General features: G+C 35.5%; 2 protein-coding genes across 3 annotated transcripts in view; one reads left to right on the top strand and one right to left on the bottom strand.

Annotated features, from left to right (window-relative positions):
* LOC127100469 (uncharacterized) overlaps nt 1-10,705 on the top strand; it is a 30,998-nt gene extending 20,293 nt beyond the window's left edge. For both annotated transcript variants that reach the window (XM_051037674.1, XM_051037675.1), the window contains 12 exons: nt 6,244-6,345; nt 6,570-6,746; nt 6,846-7,034; nt 7,283-7,524; nt 7,609-7,755; nt 8,432-8,654; nt 8,878-9,006; nt 9,102-9,245; nt 9,465-9,518; nt 9,608-9,787; nt 10,097-10,156; nt 10,275-10,705. In XM_051037674.1, coding sequence (XP_050893631.1) covers nt 6,244-6,345; nt 6,570-6,746; nt 6,846-7,034; nt 7,283-7,524; nt 7,609-7,755; nt 8,432-8,654; nt 8,878-9,006; nt 9,102-9,245; nt 9,465-9,518; nt 9,608-9,787; nt 10,097-10,156; nt 10,275-10,349 — 1,722 coding nt within the window. In that variant the 3' untranslated portion in view covers nt 10,350-10,705. The remainder of the gene's footprint in view (nt 1-6,243; nt 6,346-6,569; nt 6,747-6,845; nt 7,035-7,282; nt 7,525-7,608; nt 7,756-8,431; nt 8,655-8,877; nt 9,007-9,101; nt 9,246-9,464; nt 9,519-9,607; nt 9,788-10,096; nt 10,157-10,274) is intronic.
* Nucleotides 10,706-11,543: 838 nt separating this feature from the next.
* LOC127100468 (beta-amyrin 28-monooxygenase) lies at nt 11,544-15,077 on the bottom strand. The gene is made up of 4 exons (XM_051037673.1): nt 14,486-15,077; nt 13,460-13,878; nt 12,183-12,370; nt 11,544-12,074 (listed from the first exon to the last, which is right to left on the bottom strand). The coding sequence occupies exons 1-4, from the start codon at nt 15,016-15,018 to the stop codon at nt 11,775-11,777; spliced, it is 1,440 nt and encodes a 479-aa protein (XP_050893630.1). The 5' UTR covers nt 15,019-15,077; the 3' UTR covers nt 11,544-11,774.
* Between the last annotated feature and the right edge of the window lie 508 nt (nt 15,078-15,585).

The raw sequence follows: 15,585 nt of genomic DNA, 5'->3' as shown, positions 1-15,585 counted from the left end.
CCACTATTACGAAACCGTAATAGTTTCCTCCTAGACTCTTAATCCTAGATGGCCCAAATAAATCCATATGGAGAAGCTCGAGAGGTCTCGTTGTTGAAACGATGTTTTTGGATTTAAAAGAGATCCTCGTTTGCTTCCCCTTTTGACAAGCATCACAAAGGTGATCCTTGGTGAACTTAATTTTGGGGAGACCTAGGACTAGATCTTTTGAGACTATTTTGTTAAGTAAGTCGAAATTAACATGTGCTAAACGTCGATGCCATAACCATGAATCTTCATTCATTGTTACAAGACATTTGTCACTTGTTAACGACACTTCATTTAAGTCAAGCATATAGACATTGTTCACACGAAGACCATTAAACATGCTCTTCTTATCATCAGTATGCACAATTTTGCAACAATCTTTTGAAAACGATACATTGTATCCTTTGTCGCATAACTGGCTGATGCTAAGTAGGTTATGTTTAAGACCTTCGACAAGCAATACGTCAGAAATAGTAGTGGAAGAGGGATTACCTACACTACCTTTACCAAGTATTGCTCCTCGGTTATTGTCACCATAAGTTATATATCCCTTCTTCTTAGCCACGAAGTCAATGAAGAGAGATATGTCACCTGACATATGCCTTGAGCATCCACTATCGAGAACCCATCTTCTCTCGGTAGTCTCGAGGCATTGTACCTGTGATAAGATAATTAACAAAAGGAGGTACCCAATGGCTTATTGGGTCCTGAGTGGTGAGAAGCAAATTGGTTGCATTTGGGCATCCATTGATAAATGCCTTTAGGAACTAAAAATCTCCTAAATCTACACTTAGCAATGGAATGACCCTTCTTGCAACAATAAAGACAAGAGAACTTTTCATTTTGATTACTTTTGCTATCTTCATCCTTTATAACATATTTGTACTTTTGATATGGATTAACCATACTTGTTCGAAAATTTGATTTATCAATAGCAAAAGTAATCTTGGGCTCAAGAGCCTTGTTAAGTTTGGCTTTTAGGTTCCTTACTTCACTTTGCCAAATGTAACAAGTATCACACCCAAAGTTCATCATTCTACTTTTAAGGTCCTCATAACTAGTTTTTGTACTTTCCACTATAGAAGCCTTAAGTGCCTCAAGTTTCCTTTCGGATTCTTGAATTTTTTGTTCTAAATGAGAGAAAATTTTCTTATTTGAGGCAAGCCTTTTAAAGGCTTCTTTTGCTTCGCAGTGGAGAGTTTCAAAAACAGTTTGCAGTTCATGATGAGACATACTAGAGGAATTTTCATATTTAGCATGTCGTACCTGTTTCTTCTTATTCTTTTGATGAGCAGAGAGACATAGATTTGCATTTTCATCTTCATCACTTGAGCTTTCATCATCGGAGGAGTCGCTATCGCTTTCCCAAGCAATGTATGCCCTCCTTGGCTTTGATGGTTTCTTATGTGATTTGTATGAATCTTTTTCTTTTGCCTTTTTATTCATCGGACAGTCCGGTTTGTAGTGACCCGGCTTTCCACACTTGTAGCACGACCCTCTAGTTGTTTTTCCTTTGGAGTCATCATTTTTGGAGAACCTAGATTGCTTCCGGAAGTTAACTAAGTTTTTCTCGGAATGTTGGATGCCGTTCTTTCTCACGTAACGGTTGTAGCGTTTGACGAACAGCCCCATATCTTCACTCTTGTCCTCTTCTTCTTCGTCACTCGTAGAATAATCACTTTGCTCTTTTGCTTGAGACTTTGAGGAGGAAGTCTTTAGAGCAATTGATTTCTTTTCGCTCACCTTGGCTTTGTCTTTCTTATCTTTCCTTTCATGTTGTTCCAAGCTTAATAGAACTTGTTCGTGCTCTTGTAGTTTGCCGAACAATGTTGTTAAGTCCAAAATGGTAAGATCGTTTGCCTCTTTGATGGCGGTCACTTTTGGCTGCCATTCCCTGTTAAGACATCTTAAGATTTTATTAGTAGCAACATCATTGGAAATAGGTTTACCTAGTGAATGTAATCGATTGATTAGATGAGTGAATCTCTTTTGCATGTCGGCAATGGTTTCCCCTTGCTCCATGAAAAAGAGATCAAACTCTTGCGTTAGTGTATTGATTCTAGCCAATTTAACATCGTTCGTCCCCTCATGGGCAATTTGAAGTGAATCCCACATGGCCTTAGCAGTAGGGCAATGGGATACACGATAGTATTCGTCTACCCCTAATGAGGAGATTAAGATGTTTTTGGCTTTCCAATCATAGTTGTATTTCTTTTCATCATCATCGGTCCATTGTGCTTCAGGCTTAGGCACTATTTCATTATTCTCATTGGTCATGGTTATTTCAATTGGACCATTGAGAATAACATTCCATATTTTTCTATCTATGGAATTTATGTGCACCCGCATACAGTCTTTCCAATAACTATAATTTTCACCATTGAAAACGGGAGCTCTATTATAAGCCCCTTTAGGTTCGTTAGCCATTTTCTATCAAAGTTATATTTTGAAGCACGGAATAAACCGGAGCTCCTGATACCACTTGTTAGACTATGGCACGGATCTAGAAGGGGGGGTTGAATAGATCCCAATTAAAAACTTTAGTCGGCGCTACCAATTTAAAAGAAAAATTGGTTTAAAAATGTTTTTAGGTGCGGAAGCTGCCGAGGAAAATTAGTCTAAAACGAACCGTTATTGGAAAACCGGATATGCGTTAAGCGAATGGATTATTTGATTAGAAGAGATACAATTCACTACACACAAAGCACAATCAATTATCTAGATCACTTATTTGCAAGCCTAGTTCCAATGAGTCAAAAATACCAAAGAGAAAACTTAAGGTAATTTTAGCTTAGGCAATATTACAAACACTTGGTGTGCACAAGCACTCCAAGTGATTTTTGAGTTAAGTAAGTGATACAATTTTTCCTAGTACAATATGTTATTGTACTTAGTATTCCAACAACAGTTTGCACCACTTTCTCAACTTAAATCAATGTTTGTCAGAAAATTGCTTAAACTAAAATCACTTAAATTTTAAGCTGAAAATTAACTTGTGCAGAAAATTTAAAGAAGACAGAGATTTGATGAGGCAGTTCCCCCGCCGTCCTCGCTTCGGGGTACGTCTGCCCTCAATTCTAAAATTAGAATTGAGATGATCAATAGATATAACCTGTGATGTTTAATCGTTTTTACAAGGAGTGCAGAGTATGTAAACAACAGAATTTCGCAATATGTTGAATGATACTTCTTCTCCTTTCCCCTTGATTCAAGATGAATCAAGACCTTTGATTGTTGCTGTTTGACCTCCGTTTCCTGCCGCTCGTTGATGAACCTTCCGTTCTTCAATCCCTTGGCCCGGCTGATCACGAACAAGAACAATCAAACCCGGATTCTTCACTGCTCAATCACCGACCCCGCTACTAAACTGATGAAGACTTTCTCTTATCAGTTACCTTCGCTCAGCTGAATGATAATGAAGCAACCCGTCCAAAAACCCCCAAACGCAAACCGGTATTGGAGGATAAAACCCTAATGGTTTTATTCAAGAAAGAACCTGTCAAGACTTCAACTCGAACCCGATTCTTCAATCGCTACCTCGAACCTTATCACCTTCAAACTGTCACAAATTTGCATCAAAAGTTATTGTGTGCAGTTGATGAATTTTTTGGACTGTTGAAGATGAAGATGATGAATCTTTGACAACTATTTCACTCTTTCTTGTTTCCTTGAACACTTGTACTCAAAAATTCAAATGTTAGTTAATAGAAGTGTTTTTGCTTCTATTTATAGTAACAGACAAAACCAAACAGACAGAACAGAAATTTAAACTTTGAAATAACTCAGAAAATTGAGTTTGCGCGCGAACGGTCGACCATAGGGTCAGCGCACGCTGACCCGTGGGGCACGCGCTGACTGCATGCGTCGACGCAAGGGATTTTTGCGCCGACCCGTGAGTTAAGCGTCGACCTTATGCGTCGACGCATAGGGTTCTTGCGCTGACTCCCACCAGTTTGGGCAGAGCCCTTGCGCCGACCCGTGGGCTTTGAGCTGACCCCTATGGTCGACTCAAAGCCATGAAATCTGCAGAAAAACTGTGGTTAGTGAATTTTATATATATGGTCATGATCACGCTTTGTTTGTATGTCTTTAATGATCATAATAGCTTTAGGATAACGTGAAAAGGATATGGTGAGTAATGTGATGCATTTGTTCGTAGACTTGCATGATGGTCTTTTGTCATCATCGAAACTTGACATCGTATGTGTATGAGACTTTGTCTTTACAAGCATAGTGTGTATTGTCAAAAAAGAGAGAAAGCAGAGTGTGGAGAAGAAAAGGAGGAAGCAATATGATGTAAGTCTCAAGACAGTCTGATCGACCTACCACCTCTGTCGGAGCTGCCGGACACAAGTCTTCTTGCAATGGCTAGTGGGTTGTTTTTGGAGTCCTTTTATGCCGAATTTCTGTAGACATGCACAATAAGTAGGGATGTCTCTATCTCGTGGTACTCTAACTAACCTGGCTTCCGCTGCTACATTCACCACACCATAGCATAGTGCACACCCGTGGGGCTGGATCTGGTTTCTTGTACTATTGAGCAAGGAAAATTATCAAATTGCAGCCTTGCGAACATGTATGAAACTGAGGGGAGATGGTATTCTTAAGAAAAGAGAGGGAAAATTGGTCAGGGACAGTTTGAGTTTTACTTAGTAAGAGGAGACTAGGTAGATAAGTAATTTGAGGATGGATGGAGGGTATTGTTCTGTACAGTTGTTAGCCTGTGAGTGAAAGGAGAGATCCTTTGTGAAGGGGAAACCCTTGGGGAGAATTCTATTCTCTTTTGAGTTTTCAATAATTTATATTCTTGATTTATTATTTATTTATTTATTTATTTATCTTTCATTTCAATTTGTTTGGGTTCCAAACGCCCACACTCCTAAAAGCTTAAGCTATGAGGTGGAGGCCTAAAAAGAGCCCTTTAGGGTTGAATCATGGATATATTTTGCTGTGATTTAACTTTATTTAGAAAAATGTGATAGAAGGATCAAATTCTTGGCCTCTTGGTCATGGTGGCTGCAATGCCACTTTAAAAGCTAACTCTCTTAACTTAGTTTAAGCTGTTAGTGAAAAGCTTATGAATGATTTTATAATAGTACTTGACACTTGTCTGTTCTTTTAATTCTTTAGTAGTACTCCCTCCGTTCCTTTTTAAGTGTCATTTTTTGACTTTTTACACATATCAAGGAAGTTAATCATTATTGTTACTTTTCAAACAATAATTCTTCTTTTACCTATAATACCCTTAATTATTTATTACATTCATTTTACTTTTTCTCTCTCTGCAATCATTATCTAGGGGTAATTTTGACAAAATTGCAATTAATACTACCTTGAACTTTGCAAGTGACAATTAAAAAGAAACAAATTTTTTGCAAGAAAGTGACACTTATAAAGGAACGGAGGGAGTATATACTACCTCCGCCCCTAAATTTTGGATTTCTTGAGTTTCTTCCCTGTCCTTTTTATAAGACCCCTTTGAAATTTTCAACCACATTAATTATTTCTTTGCCAAAGTACTTCCAATTAGTTGCATCGTGTTAGAAAGATATAGAAGAGATAAAATTGAGAGAAAACTGTTCAATGTATTATTATTTTCAATGCATTACAATAAGAACAGTGATGTCTATTTATATCAGAATTAGTTAGATTACAGCTGACAACAGCTAAGCTAACTAATTCTTAACAGACTGCAATTGACAACTACTAGCTTGCCTGTTACAACTCTAACACGTCGTTATTTATAATATTAAATAAATACTCAGATGAAAATATTAACCAATTCTTCCTCTTAAAAAGTAAACTTAAAACAATATTAATTACCAACAAATTTAATACTACAACCAATTTAATACTGCAACCAACTTTTGTAATTCCCATGTATACTCACTGAGGTCTTATATTTAGGGACGAGATAATATTAGTATATTTTCTCGGTTAGATTATCATTTGTTGAAAAATGTTGGTTTGTCCCTGCTCTGAATTTCGGTGAAAATTATTGTTCGATTGATTTGAGAGGGGTATGATTTTCTATTTTTGTGACATACTTCTGTTCATATTATCAGCCTTCCTTGCAAACTTTGTACATCTTCATACAAGCAATGTGGATGTGTGCTTTGGTATTCATGCATAAAGGAATGCATAAAATTTAGAAACAAATGAACAAAATGGATAACATAAAATTTCCCTAACATTAATTTCAATTTGTCTTTTAAGGCTTCTCCCGATATGGCTGTTACTCTCCTTGAAATTGCTAGAATATTTGCTACTAAAGTTCCAGGAAAGGTTGATGCTGATGTGCTACAATTACTTTGGAAAGTAAGTCTGTATATCTTTTTACTTTTGAATTTGTTATTTGTTTGATATGCATCTATTTTTAATATAGTGGTGAAATGATGATAAGTAGAGATAGAGACACATCCATACACATACAGCTGCATTCATACACACAGATCCCCATGTTCGTATAATCATCAATGTTAAGTTTAAGTTATGAATTTGACATAAATGGATAATTTACTAAATGGTTAATCTGTTTTCAGACTTGTCTTGTTGGAGCTGGTCCTGATGGGAAACATAAAGCTTTAGAAGCAGTCACAATTGTTCTTGATCTACCACCTCCCCAACCAGGATCTATGCTTGGTCTGACTTCGGTGGACAGAGTGTCTGCATCTGATCCGAAGTCTGCTCTTGCATTACAAAGACTAGTCCAAGCTGCTGTAAGCATTGTTATTTGTATAGACCTTGTTTATTCAGCTTCTGCAACCCAACCACATGTTAAGTTAATTTCTCTTCGTACTGACTACTTATGCTTTTAGGTTTGGTTTCTTGGAGAGAATGCAAATTATGCTGCTTCCGAATATGCTTGGGAATCTGCTACCCCTCCTGGTACTGCATTGATGATGTTAGATGCTGATAAAATGGTAGCTGCTGCCAGTTCTCGTAATCCTACACTAGCTGGAGCTTTGACCAGGCTTCAGAGGTGTGCATTCAGTGGAAGCTGGGAGGTATAGTTCACCTGAGTCATTTTCCTTATTTATCTCTTTACGACCCTTATCTCACAGTTTGAAGTTATTTTTAATTGGCATCACTCTATTTTTATGAACATTTATATTGGTGTGTATTATAATTATATTGCAATGTTGGTTGGCTTCCCCATAGTTTTAGTCATATTCAACCCTGAATATTTGGGCATATTTTACTGCTCGGTTGTTTGTTATTGCTCTTCATTATTCTCTATTGGATGGACTTGCAGATTCGAATCATTGCTGCTCAGGCTCTTACAACAATGGCAATTAGATCTGGTGAACCTTTCAGGTTACAGATTTACGAGTTTCTACACACTCTGGCACAAGGTGGTCTGCAGTCACAGCTCTCTGATATGCATCTTAGCAATGGAGAAGATCAAGGAGCTAGTGGCACAGGCCTTGGAGTTTTATTAAGTCCTATGATAAAGGTTCTGGATGAGATGTATAGAGCACAGGATGATTTGATCAAGTGAGAGCCATATCCTAATTTCATGTTTGATCCAAATTTGCTGTTCCTAATTACTGATGTTTGTGAGCTTTTGCTTATGATTAGGGAAGTACGTAATCATGACAATACTAAGAAAGAGTGGACTGATGATGAACTGAAGAAATTATATGAAACCCATGAAAGGCTGCTAGACCTTGTCTCATTGTTTTGTTATATTCCAAGAGCTAAGTATCTCCCATTGGGTCCAATAAGGTACTAAATTATTAAAGTGCATTCTGTAGATTAACCATTCAAATTTGCCATGCTGTATCTAATGGTGTGCATCAGAAGTGGGGATAGTTCTTCAAAATGAAGTGCATTGGAAGTGGGATAGCTTTTTAAAATGGGCCAAGAAACTTCGTTTAGGTTTTTGAGTGTTAACATTTTATGCAGGTCTGACTTTAGGTCTTTATTTAGAGCTCTATATCCTCAAGTTTATTGTGCAACTGTAGAAATTAAATCCTTAAGAGCATCCCCGATGGAGGGAGCTTAAGAAGGGAAGCAGTAGAATGTACATTATGTTTATTTAGTTAGTTTTGAGTGTGGCTTCTGTGCTGAGCTACTTATTTTGAATAGTGGGAAACGTGGGCTAGAGTTATTGCGATGGGCAATTTAGTGTTACGAGCATAAATTTTCAAATATTTTGGTTTAGGATTTGTTAGTCTTATGATCCACCTCCATTTTATTTTATTCTCGTCTTAGTTCACAATTCATTTTCTAAGTTCACAAAATCCCCTCCTTTTTGTACTGTAATATATAGATGACAGATCTACAGAGCTATCTTTCATGATTTAATCACGATGTTTTGGTTAAACCATGAAACATTTATTTGTTGTGGTTGTGTTATTGATGCCGTTCTTTAATATGGGTTTTTTAAATTTTTTTACAGTGCCAAGCTCATTGATATCTATCGTACACGCCACAATATTAGTGCATCAACTGGTTTGAGTGATCCAGCTGTTGCCACCGGTATATCTGACCTCATCTATGAATCATCCAAATCACCTGCTGCTGCTGAACCTGATGCCCTTGATGATGACCTTGTAAATGCTTGGGCAGCAAACCTCGGGGATGATGGCTTGTGGGGAAATAATGCACCAGCAATGAATAGAGTATGAATTTGTTAATTTATTATTTTTTTCTTTTACTTTCCTTCTTTTCAATCTGATAAGAGAATTCATTTTATTACTAACTAAAATCATGTTTCTTTCTATATATTTATGAAGATTTTACAGTATTTCTCAAACACATGCATGCAACAATAAATGCTAATATTCCTTGTTATTTGAAACTTAGTTGACTTTAATTGAAAATTCCCTTTTATTTTGGCATCAGGTAAACGAATTTCTGGCGGGTGCGGGAACTGATGCCCCAGAAGTTGATGAAGAGAATGTAATCTCTAGGCCTTCTGTTAGCTATGATGATATGTGGGCAAAAACACTTCTAGAAACTACAGAACTGGAGGTTAGGATTAAGCCAGATCCTTTTTAAAATGCTTTAGGTCTTGAACTTTTGATGGTGTGTAATGTATCACTGAAATTCCTTCCTTGCAATAACAGGAGGACGATGCAAAGTCATTGGGATCATCATCTCCAGATTCAACTGGATCAGTTGAAACATCAATATCATCCCATTTTGGTGGAATGAGCTACCCTTCACTGTTCAGTTCAAAGCCGAATTCACGTGGAGCATCACAAACTACGGTACCAAATATTCTCCTAATCTATTATGCATCATTCTTTCCTGCAATGACATTTTTGTTGATATTCTAAGAATGATTATGCAGAAATAAGCTCCTAATAATGTTTGCCTTTGCAAATAGTATTATCACTGCTACAACTCACATTTTTAGTCATGTTCTTATTGACAACTTATTTTTTGTATTTTTAATTTCTTCTGAAAATTTGAATCATCCATGGCAGGACAAGGCTGGCCGAAGTAGTGGTCCCTCTATTTATGAGGGTCTTGGTTCTCCGGTAAGGTTTTTTTTTTCTTTTTTTTTCCCTTTTTAATTATATTTTATTCTTGTAATTAAAGTTTTGATATTAAATCTCAAAATCTCCAGATAAGAGAGGAACCTCCACCATACTCATCTCCTGGCATGCAAAGAAATGAATCATTTGAGAACCCCCTAGCTGGGACGGAATCTTATAGTTTTGAGTCTCAAGAGGATGAACGGTCTTCATCTGGAAATCCACAATTTGGATCTGCACTTTACGATTTCACAGCAGGAGGAGATGATGAAGTAAGTCGATTTAAATTTTTCTTGTTGTTTTACAAATTGATTGACAAATTGCTAGTGGTTAGTTTGTTAGGGGGAAAATATGTTAGTAGCAGTGATCGAGCCATAGATATCCTACATAATACTTGTTGGTGTCTCAACCCATACTCTTGGACTACTCCTTCAGGGACAAGGCCTCCCATACTTATGCATATATTTTTTAATCGGCCTTTCTGGCCTGTTGTATCCATGTTGTTGATTTGTTATAATGTAGGATTTATTTTCTATGTGCGAATATGGATATAATTAATTTTTCACTGTTTTTCCTGGCAGTTGAGTTTAACCGCTGGAGAAGAAGTAGAGATTGAGTATGAAGTAGATGGCTGGTTTTATGTAAGTCTTTGAGGAAACATCTCTCTGTAATATTGGATGACTAGATCTAGAATTTGGTGGGATTCCTCGTGTTTTTGCATGAGAAAATCAGTTATTGATTGTTTACTTCTTGCTGCAGGTTAAGAAGAAACGCCCTGGCAGGGATGGCAAGATGGCTGGACTGGTCCCTGTTTTGTATGTTACTCAATCATGAGTTTTGTAAGTAAATATCTTTGTAACTTTGGAGTCATGCTGCAAATGGCCTTTCTCATATCCAGCACTGCTTTTCAAACATTCACCATGCCTCTGTCATATACCATCCTGTCAAATGGCCTTCTGTTCTTCGGAGTCATGCTGTTACCTTGTAATTTTTTTAATCTATATATCTTGTATCTTGGTCCCCAATTTGTTGTATGCTATCAAAGTATCAGTTTCCATTGTAATTGATTACAAGTGTCTGTCATTCATCCTAGGCATTTCAGCTTACCAAACATTTCAGTTTCCCTGAATGAGTGTTTTTTGCCCTTATATAGTGCAGTTCCATTATCAAATGGAAGTTTCAATTTTCCATTCCAGCAGTTATAACTCGAGTTGTTTTGAGCACTTGCATGTGTTGGAAATATCAATTAAAAATTTGTAACATTAAAATAAAATGAGTTAAAAACAGAGTTAGAAGAGTTATGCAAATAGGTGGTTCTTATGTATAGGAAATTGCTATGGATCTATGATATAGAAATCCAATGTTTGATTCGTAAAAACTCACATTCATCTTTGTAAGAAACAGCTGACAATTTTGAAATGGTAATGGAAGTAAATTCTTATAACCACTTCAATTCACTCAACTGACTAATATACTTAAAGGATAAAGTTTCTGTAGAGGAACAAGTGTTGCTGGCCTAAGCTTTAATGTCCTGCAATGCAAGCCTTTGGTGTAAACATTGATTACAGAGATGAGAATGTTAAAGTTGAACAAGGTGACTAACAATTGCAAGAAAATAATGATAAATAAGTGTGTTGATGATAGAGATCATGAATTAGATTTTGGGTGAGTCTGAAAGGGGAAAGATGTCAGTAAAAAAGACAGCGAATTGAGAAGATTATTGAAATGATAAGAGTGTCGATGGTCGAGATCATGAATTAGATGTTGGGTGAGTCTGAAAGGAGGAAGATGTTTGTAAAGAAGATAACGAGTTGAGAAAATTATTGAAATGATGATCATGATCTCAATCTTATCATGTACACAAAGTATATTGAAATGAGGGAAGATTTAAAGAAATTGAGCTAAATGTGGGGCACTAGTAATGAAAACTCTCAAATAAATCAAACTCTTTTGAATTGGATATATATATTTGGTTCACTTTATTTTAAACAAAAACCAATTACAATAAAAATCATTCCATACAATATAGATACAATACAAGCCATAATTAAAATGTGTACAACTTTTCTGCAAATTAAATTTTTTAATCTGGTATTCGAAAACACCCTGGTCTTCAAAAATACCTTTATTTTAAAGCAAGATAAAAATTACAAAGTAAAAGAACAAATACAAGAAGAGACATATATGTGATATACTGTACTTTTGCTGTGTACATCAAGCAGCACCCACAGCTTGTAGAATCCAAATTGAATATCTTTTTCAAGCTTTGTGTGGAAAAAGACGAATTGGGAGATTATTTGCAGGGATAGGGAAGGGATCAACAACAATCTTCTCATCTGGAATCATCTTTTCCCACTTGAACCTTTTCACTAAATTGTGCATGAAAACTAGAATTTCCAATCTTGCATACTCTTTTCCAGGGCACATCCTTGGTCCTCCACCAAATGGCACAAAAGTGTAAGGAGCTGGTCCATTTCCTTCATATCTTGTTGGGTCAAATTCCTCTGGCTTGGGAAAACAATCTGGATTCAGATGTGTTGAATTTACACTCCAATAGAGCTACACATAAACATATCAAAAAATAAAAATGAGCTAGGAGATCACAAAATAGTAAGCACTCATACCTTAGGTTCAAACTTGAAACCATAAAGTAAAAACCAGAATTACCTTCCATCCCTTAGGAATTGAGAATCCATTGAACATAAAGTCAGTGATGGCTTCCCTGAAACCTCCTTGGAGTGGAGGTGCAACTCTCAATACTTCACAAGCTACATTCCAAGAGTATCTCATTTTCTTTAGGTCATCCCAATTCAACAACTCTCCGAGGGATTTCGAATCTGCAATTTCCATTTGCTCTATACATGTTGCACAAAAGGAACACAAATTAAAGTGTGCTAAATAAATGAACTTTAATCATGTATGGTAACTAGGACTGTTAAAAAAATAATGAACTCAAACTGAATCGAATTGTTATATTTAGTTAGTGAATTAAACTATATTTTACAAACAATTTTAAAATCGAATCGAAACTGAAATCGAACTAAATTAAAATTGTAACTGAACCGAACATAAACTAAAATAGAAAAAATACTAAAAATAAGTTTTAATTTTTTTATAAAAAAACTAAAAATAGTCTAAAATGATTTGATTTGAGAAAAATTAATTTTTAATGATTTGGTACGCTTTGGAATTTCGAAATAATATATCAAACCAATAATTATGATTCAGTTCAAATCTGAGTAAATTAAAATAATCGGATTCAACTCAAATAAATTTTTACTATGATTTAATTTAGTTCGATTCGTTTTTTTTAACCATACCATGAACAATCCTAACGACAACTAGTTTGAAAAACTAAAATTCTGTTTCTTGCTTTAGGGTTGGCTCAGTTTTTCTGTTTTTAACCTAGTCACAAGAAAATAAAATCAAACTGGTTCCATTTTTAGGTAAGCCTTCGTTGTTAATTGATCGACAGGATTGATAGAGTGCAAAGGTAGAATAAGACTTGAGGAGCACTATATTACAAACTGGTTCCATTGTTATTTATAAATCAACCATTTAAAAATATATTGATTTTGATAAAGAGAACAAGAAAGTTGGTGTGTACTAACTAAAACATTATTAGTAAAAAATCAATATTACTACTTGCTTGTTACTTTATTTAATTATCCATTACATTTCCCTAATTATATAATGAATATACCTACCGTGCATTAAGCAAGGCCAACTTTTGGTATTAACGTCTTGTGAACTTTTTAATAAACAACTTCAGAAACAAACATAGGCAGATCTATGTCTCATATTGAATACTATGATGTTTTTTGATTGCACATATTATCATGTTAATAAAATTTAATAATAATAATTTAAATAAGTTATAAAATTTTTTACGACATTTATTTTATAACTCATTAACATATCAAATAATTTTATATTCGATTTACCTTGAAAGACTTTATCGTAAATGTGAGGAAACTCGGCAAGATATTTGACAACGAAAGTGCATGCGATGCTAGCAGTGTCATGTCCTCCTATCAAAAGCCCTAGAATCTTATCAGCAATATTAAGTTCATTCACGTAGTCTCCATTTTCGTCACAAGTCAACAACATGTGAGACAATATATCTTGTGTTGGTGATGCAACACCTTGTGCCAAATCCATCCTCCTTTGCTTTATGATCTTCAACAACTCTTTTCTAATGGTGTTTGAGGCTTTTATAGCTTTGTTGAACGGAGTTCCGGGCAAATTTAGCGGCAGGGATATGATTCCGGCCGCTATTAAATGAAATGGATCCCTGAATTTTGCTACATGGTTCTCATCTTCAACGCTCATGAATAATCGACAAGCTAACAAAAAAGTATACCTGTTGAATTATAACAATAAGGTTATAATCTTTTGTAATAAGTGAGTTATAATTAGGGGTGGCAAAAGGGCAAGTCCGTCCCGTTTAGGTCTGTCTCGAAAAAAACGGGACGGGACGAGACGAAAATAGTTGAAGATGTGGACTTAAAAATCAAATATATCCAACAAAAAAAAAGTTAGGGTGGGACGGAGAAAGTCAGCATGATACTGCATTTTTTAATCTAAAATCACAAAAGTTTATGTAAATGCGTCCCCGCAAAAGTCCGCGAAAAAATGGGACGGAACTGTTATAGTTGAAGACGTGGGTTTAAAAACCAAATCCACCCTGCAAAAAACTGAGGACGGATGGAGAAAGCCAGCGGGACACTGTATTTTTTTTAACCTAGAATTGTAAAAGTGTATGTAAATGTTCATTTCCACAAAAGTCCGCGAAGAAAACGGGACGAGACGAGACGGGATGGACACATTAGAGGATGAAGACCTAAAGCATTGGCCTGCCCCGCATACAAAATGGACATGCCCAACAGAAGAGACCCATTTTGCCACCGCTACTTATAATTGAAGAAAATAAATAAATGGTGCATGCATGTGAAAAGTAAATAACAAACCTTTTAGCCAATGGATAAACAGTGACTTGATCTTTATTTTCCCAAAGAGAAACAAAGTGTCTTTGAGCAATAGTATCCATAATACCAACATAACGTTGCAAAGCTTCTGGTTTAAGAAACTGAGGAAGCATTTTTCTCATCCTCATAGCTTCTTCCTTAGAATCTATTCCAACTGAATTATTAGGAAATACTTTGTTCACACTATTTGGCCACCATGATACAACTGTTTTATTCTCGTTTGAAAACAAAAACTTGTTACATGCGGCTCCACAAAAAACCACCGTGGATTCACCTAGGATTGATGTTTTAAATACTTCCGTTGAATGTTTAATCATTCGGTCGAAAATGAAATTTTCCGGATGTCCTTTCCATCCGGTCGATAAAAACTCGAGACTTTCGCCGATCACCGGGTAACCCATTTTCCCCGGTGGTAGGTTCCATGGAGATTTGTTTTTGTTGAAGAGGAAAAAAAGTGAGAGGGAAATGAAAGAGACAAAGAGAAGAAGAAGGGAGAGATAGAAATTGTGCTCCATGCTTTTTATGTGATAACTTGAAAAAAATTTAGTGAAAAAGAATATAGTTGCAAACTTGTTTATAATATATATTGTTTTTCTTAATTGCAATGGTGCAATGGAATGCATGTACATGTTTTGAGGGGTGCAATTTATAGGCATAATGCTAGGAAGTGTGTGATTTCGTGGGTGGGAGAAAGTAAGAAACAAAACAATATAAAATAAGGTCAAATATTTTGTCGAAAAAAATTATTGACTAAAGTATTGTGTTATTCCCTCATTTCCACGGTACTTGCTGTAAATTTTAATAAATTATTCACTAAATAAGAATTAGGTTCTTGCTAACAACAAGTGTCTAAAGAGTGTTTTATAAAATATTTAAATATTTTTTTAAAGAAATATTAAACATTTTAACTTTTATTATATTAATAAATACATAAATGTCTATAAAAATTCAGTCTTTTTGTCTTTAAAGGATATTTTTTTAAGAGAAAATGAATACTAAATATTGTTGGAGTGCAACAATGAACTTTCATTGATGTATAAGAATTGAAGGAGAGAATATATAATTGACTTTTAAACTTTCTC

This window comes from Lathyrus oleraceus, chromosome 7 (assembly GCF_024323335.1).
Source record: "Lathyrus oleraceus cultivar Zhongwan6 chromosome 7, CAAS_Psat_ZW6_1.0, whole genome shotgun sequence".
Classification (NCBI taxonomy): domain Eukaryota; kingdom Viridiplantae; phylum Streptophyta; class Magnoliopsida; order Fabales; family Fabaceae; genus Lathyrus; species Lathyrus oleraceus.
The sequence above is the reverse complement of the archived record's forward strand: the minus strand, read 5'-3'. Positions and strand labels throughout refer to the sequence as shown.

What these genes read in the sequence shown, in the direction of transcription:
- LOC127100468 (XM_051037673.1), bottom strand. Translation starts at nt 15,018, where the DNA reads ATGGAGCACAATTTCTATCTCTCCCTTCTTCTTCTCTTTGTCTCTTTC. An exon ending in GTTTATCCATTGGCTAAAAG is followed by an intron (nt 13,879 to 14,485) that starts GTTTGTTATTTA and finishes ATAATTCAACAG; the next exon opens with GTATACTTTTTTGTTAGCTT. An exon ending in TTACGATAAAGTCTTTCAAG is followed by an intron (nt 12,371 to 13,459) that starts GTAAATCGAATA and finishes CAACATGTATAG; the next exon opens with AGCAAATGGAAATTGCAGAT.